Source organism: Globicephala melas, chromosome X, assembly GCF_963455315.2.
Source record: "Globicephala melas chromosome X, mGloMel1.2, whole genome shotgun sequence".
Taxonomy (NCBI): domain Eukaryota; kingdom Metazoa; phylum Chordata; class Mammalia; order Artiodactyla; family Delphinidae; genus Globicephala; species Globicephala melas.
In genome coordinates this window covers 81,228,446-81,234,445 of record NC_083335.1, presented here as the reverse complement: position 1 = coordinate 81,234,445, position 6,000 = coordinate 81,228,446, and the positions used below count along the sequence as shown (strand labels likewise).

The 6,000-nt window shown below is 48.4% G+C and overlaps 1 protein-coding gene across 3 annotated transcripts in view; it reads right to left on the bottom strand.

The window, feature by feature from the left end:
* Positions 1-598: 598 nt before the first annotated feature.
* The window catches only part of PHF8 (PHD finger protein 8), a 98,489-nt gene continuing 93,087 nt past the window's right edge, over positions 599-6,000 (bottom strand). For all 3 annotated transcript variants that reach the window (XM_030850151.3, XM_030850153.3, XM_060292437.2), the window contains 2 exons: positions 4,157-4,493; positions 599-3,206 (listed from right to left, as the gene is read on the bottom strand). In XM_030850151.3, the coding sequence (XP_030706011.1) occupies positions 3,118-3,206; positions 4,157-4,493 (426 nt within the window). In that variant the 3' untranslated portion in view covers positions 599-3,117. The remainder of the gene's footprint in view (positions 3,207-4,156; positions 4,494-6,000) is intronic.

The window sequence follows — 6,000 nt, the reverse complement described above, 5'->3', positions numbered from 1 at the left end:
CAACGTATGATGTGTGATGCCGGAAGTTTCCTTTGCCTGTTTCCTCATCAGTAGCATGAGGATACTGGTGATGATGAAATGAATCAATATACATAGAACACTAAGAGCAGTATCTGGCACAAGGAAATGAGCGATATGCTAGCTCTAATAATTATATCCCTTGCACTGGCCCTAAACACAGTAATCAAGTTCAGCTTGGAGAAACATGTCAGAGAGAGAGAGAGAGAAGGGGAAGAAAAAATAAAACCCCACAACTTCACATTCACAGAAAGAGGATACAGGTATAGTCAGTAAAAACTGCCCATGGAAGCCATGGAAAGCCTTCCCAACAAACTTGTCAGGCCCCTTTGAATTGTTGCACCCCCTTCTTTTCTGCTCACTATACTTTTGACTGTTTTTGGTGTGTGAACTGTGTCTCTTGTGAGGGCAGGGATCCTGTCCCCTCCCCACCTCAGGCATAAGGCTGTGCACTAGGGAAGAGGTGAGTTGATGAGAGAGACAGAATGTAAAGAGAAGGCAGTACTCCTGGACCCCAACACCCCACCACTCCCACCACCACCAAAATAAAAAAGAATGCTGAGCAAAGCAATTGCCAAGATAAATCACTTTTATCTCTATAGGAAAGGGAGGATCTAAAAAAAATATATAAATTACATTAGTAACACAACATAAGAAAAAAACAGGGGAAAAAAAACCAACAGAGAAGTCTGTATGATGCTATTCTAACCTGTTTATAAAAAGGCCCTGCATCAGAAATTCACAATCCTACCCACTTCTAAAAATATATTTAGACATGTACAGAAGCGGTGGGCTTGTTTTTAAATTGCTTTTTTGTAAAAATATATTAAAGGTGAATAGAAATCCTCTCTCCCTGCCCCCTATCCAAGCCCCAGCTCTGTGCTGGGGATTGGAGACCAGAGGTAACTCTCTCATCATGTTCTAAACCTTGGTTACAACCACTCCCAACCCCTCCCCAACTCACTTCACTTAGAACCTGAAACATTAAAAAAAAAAAAAAGCACACTAGCCTCTTTGGAAAAGCGTAAATCTGAGGGTAAACTTGCTTTTCATTTAAAACACAAAACAACAAACAGCCAGCTCTGAGAGCCCAACTAAATTAAACAGAAACCCAGTCAAATGGAGGTTGGGTTTCAGCTCCACAAAACTTTTAACAAAGAAACAGAAGGGAAAGAGGCCTGGAACCAGGGGGGATATGCTAGCAATTTAGCTGCCTTTGAAGGATCAAGGGGAGGGGGGTGTTAATGGGCAGAAGGGCTGGGGTCCTGGTCTTGGTTACAGCAGTCAGGGCCTAGTCAGGCAGTTGCCTACACAGGGACACAGGCTGCCCTCCTTCCCTCCCCTCACTACCCTCTGTTGCTTTGAAATCCCCAAGAAAAGCAAAGCTGGGCAGAAACAGAGGGAAGGGGAGTGGGAACCTCACGTGCTAAGGGGGAGGTAGCCAGGCTTTTTTGCCTTTGGTGTGAATAGATGGAGGACTGTTTGGCCCCTGGGGCCCCCAAGATAGGAAAAGGAAATGGGGCTAAGGGACCCCTGATTCCAAGGAAGGAGAGTAGATGGGCTGTGGAGAAAAGAAAGACAAACTGGAGACACGAAGACAACCAGGGAAGCCTCACATATTCCCTGTGGCCTGCACAGTAGCTGTTAAGTTCCCCAGAAGCACTGAGAAAACTGAGGTGAAGTTAAAGTGGGGGGTAGAAGACAATGAAGCACTCCACTTGGGCAGTGCCGAAATGGAGAGAGGGAGACATTCTCCATCCAGTCCAGGTCACCAAGGAGGCAAGACAGGTGGGAGGTGGAGGGAGCTGGGGGAGGGTGAGGGAGGGGGTGGGCACTGTCTGGACAATAGAAACATTCACAAAGGGAAGAGGGGGTGGGAGGTTCAGATGATCTGCTCCTTTACAGGTGGGCATCTCCGCTCCTAGGCTCGGGCTCCCCCCACATCAGCACTCTGCTTGAGTGTCCACCTGACATCTGGGAGTGTAAAGGTCCAGGAGTGAAGATGTGAGTTCTGAAGTCTTCTTCAGACCAAGACCTCAAGGTGGGGAGAGAAGCAGGGAGGCTCCTGATGGAGAACCTGGGGTGAGCTGTCCTGCCACATCCTCTCCAGAAGGTCCAGGCTGTGCTCTGTGGTACGGGTGAAGGGATCAGGCCGTAGAGCAAGGGCTATCTGCTTCAGTGGCAGATGCTTTCAAGGCGTTTGGGAGATGGTTTTTGCATCCTGGGGCCCAGCCAAAGCTATGTGGATAATGTTCTGCAGGACCTCAAACTCTAGGCAAATCCCTGGAGCTCACCCTGGGAGAGGTGGCTTCGTCTGTAGCCACCCAAAAGTAGTTTCCTCCAATGGGCTACAAAGTCTCGGTCAAAGTCTTCGGTGTTGGTCCTCTCCCCACCTTGAGAAGTGACAGGAATCTCTCTTCCTCCCGAGGATGAATGAAGTCAGCCCATGGCCTTTCTAGGCCACTCTGGAAATGGCCCACGGTGGCGCAGCAAGAAGACTCTGGGCCCTCCTCTTTATTTCCATGAAGCATTTGGCAAGAGGGGGCAGAGGCCAGAGCCTTCTCCCAGGAACGAGTCTTGAGTGGGACACATCCATTGGGCTAAGAGGAGGCAGGAGAATGGGCAGAGGTGGGCAGGCTTCTGGAGACAGGGATGGAGCCACAGAAAGTGTTGAGCACTGGGCCTCCCACTTCATGACCAGGGAAATACCGAGGGGCCCAGGCTCTCCTCATGCCTCTCCTCGCCCTGCTTTCCAGCTTTAAGTGGGGATGACAGTAAAGGGCAGACAAAGCTGGTGAAAGGGAAATGGATTGGGGCAGCAGAAAAGAGGGCTCTAGTCAGCTGGAAACCTCTCCCATTTACTGGCTACTCAGAGATATGCAAAAGGCAGGCAGGATGCTCCAGTGGAAGTGGGGAAGGGAGTTGAGGGAGTAGGTGAAGGGGCCCATGGGAGAGTCCGTGCCTTTGGTCAGTTCCAAGAAAGCAGGACAATGCGCCTCAGCACCTTGTCCGGGGCAGGCAGGATCCAGGAGTGCCCCGAGAATTGACAACGGAGAAGGCAGTGGGGGTGAAGGGGTGAGGGGTAGGACACAAAGGGGATCACAGAAGCAGTTTGCCATTTCTGTGGATTTTCAGGATACGGCCGAGTCTCTGCTTTGCTGTAGCCAGGCCCTTTTTGGGACGCTTTCCTGTGGGGGAAGGGAGAGGTAAGCAAAGGGTATGGCAAGGGTGCCAGCAGCAGCTCCAGCACCAACTGTCCTTGGGCCACCCCCCTCCTCTGTTCCTCTGCCCACAGTCTCCCCATCCTTATGCCTGGCTCCAGGACCATCTTGGGCCAAGAGGCCCTCCTTAACTACTCCAATCCAACACCACATGCTTTGGCTCTTCCTCCTATGACCTCCTGCAGTGGCTACAGACTCCCTGGTTACTCTGTCTGGTTACTTTTCCCCACTGATTTCTTTGGTCCCAATCATTTTCCTTCCTAACTTCTGCAAGGTGATTGTGCCTCTCCATCTTCTTATCCTGCCCACCAGGATTGAACAAGTGCCTGGTTAGTGATTATAGCTCAGTGTCCCTGAAGTTGCCACTCCCAGGGCCTTGTTTCATTAGAAACCCCATCCTCATCATCCCAATGCCGCACCAATCTCATCACCCTTGAGCTGCGTACTCTAGGGACTGGGCTTTCAGAGCCAAAGTGAGGAAAAGGAGGGCTTGAGCCCTCCCCGCTTCCTCTTTCCCCACATCAAATCACCTCATCACCACATCACCACATCAATCACGTGTCCCATGTGACCTCCTCCATATTTGATCAATTTATCCCCTCCTTCATTCCCTCTGCCAGAGCCCTAGCCTCTCTTCACTGCAGCCTGGACTTGTGTATGTGCCTCCTTCCTAGACTTCCCACCTTCAACCCACCCTCCACTCTGGCCTACCGGAAGGATCTTCCCAAACCCACATCTGGGTTTGTCTCTGCTTAACACTAGTCAATGTCTCTTCATGGCCTATGAGGTCAAGTCCAAGTATCTTAGGTTGCCCATCACTGTCCCTCCCAGGTGTTCTCATTTACCAGAATGCTTAAGGGTTTGAAGCCAGTGACTCTAAGATCCTTCTCAGTTCTACAACCATATGGCAGTCATACCTGGTCCTGTTTGATTGCTCTGGGAGCCAACTGAAGGGCGCCGCTGGGTCAAGAAGACACCAGGGGCCATGGGTGTGGTGCTGCGGTTTGCCTGGGCCATGCCAAAGGCGTTGGGACGAGCAGTATACTCATGGTCAGCAAGACTTCCTGAGAGGGCCTCTTGTTTAGGCTCAGGGGGAGGCAGGGGTGAGGAGGAGGTGAGAAGTTGGGGTGTAGTGGCCAGAGTTGGGCCTGGTACTGCCACGCTGAGATTAGGCTCTTGAGGGCGAGGCTGTTCTACCTCCTTCAACAAAGGCTTCTTCTTGATATATTTCTTCTTTTGGGCCTTCTGTAGCTCCTGAAACACAAGCCAAATGGGAGGGGAGAATTTAGGAGTGAAGAAAAGAGAAGAAAATTTCCCAGAAAGGAATCTAGACGGTGGTCAGTGTGGTTCTACAACCTGCCCCTACTCCAAGCTTAGCCTGGATATATGTACACACAACACACAGGCCTTCCAATACCTCAGGTCCTTTGGTATCAACCATTCTTAAGTCAACACTGCTACTAACCAGTACAGTGGCAACAGAAGGGTAAATGAGTTCAGAGACTTGGGTTTTGGTCCTAGAATTGCCACTTATGAGGTGAACCATGGACATGACTAATAATAATAGCTAAATTTACACCAGCAGCTGAGGCACTTTATATGTTTGACCTCATTTACTCCTTAGAACAGCCCTGAGAAGGAAAATCCCTCAGTTTACAGATGAGAAAACTGAGGTACAGGGATATTAAGAAACATGAGCCCAAAGCCTCACAGCTGAACAGTTGTTGGGTTCAGGATTCAACTAGGTCTATGTGAACACCCACCCTGCACAATTCTCAAAATGGGACATCTGCGAGTGAAAGAGTAGCAGCTTTGGAATGAGATAAACTTGGGTTCAAATCTAGGCTTGTGCTCCCTAAGTTGGATGACCTTGGTCAAGTTACTAACCTTTCTGAAATTCAATTGCCTCATCTGTAAAATGGGCAAAACAATAGCTGGTTTTCAGGGCTGCTGGAAAGATTAAATAATGACATAAAACACATAGCACATAGTAGGTACTCAACAAATGAGAAACTATTATTCTATCTTCATCTCTTACAATGGTTTCTCTTCTTCTTGCTGGTCTTTTCTTTTAATAGAGGACAGTCTTCCAGGTCACTGGATCTTAAAATCTCAGTTTTGGATGGGAGGGATGAATAAGGAGTTGTGTCACTTCTCACAATATCTTGGATTTCATCCATCCATTGCTCTATGAATATACTATCCACTGTGTAGTGGGTACCTTTATAGTGGGCACCTGGACCCCTGAGAACCTGGAAAGGTGGTGCTGAGAGCATGTGAACGACTTCACCTTCTGAAATGCTACACAGCCACAGAGACCAACTCAGTGATTACATTTCTTTGCCTTCTCTTGGCAACACAGGCCTACTCCTGCCTTCGGAGATCTGACAGGCTGTGGCTACCTTAGGAATTTTTGTGGGACGAGAATAATAATATTAGTAATATATGCCAGGCACTGTTCTATAATTTAACTCATTTAATACTCCTTTGAAGCATGAGAAAAAAAGAATTATAATTCCATTTTTATGAGAAGAAACTGGCACAGAGAGGTTAAGTCACTTTCCTAAGGTTATAGGAACAGTAAGTGGCCAAGCTGCGATTCAGACCCAAGCCATCTGTCTTCAGAGTCTCTTTTATCAGCCAAAATACTTGTTACTCCATCCATACCAAGAACTGCATTTCTGCCCCCATTTCTCTCATCTGAATCCAGAAATTATCTCTTCATACCTAGATCACATAGTTTAAAATTTTCTACCTTTGC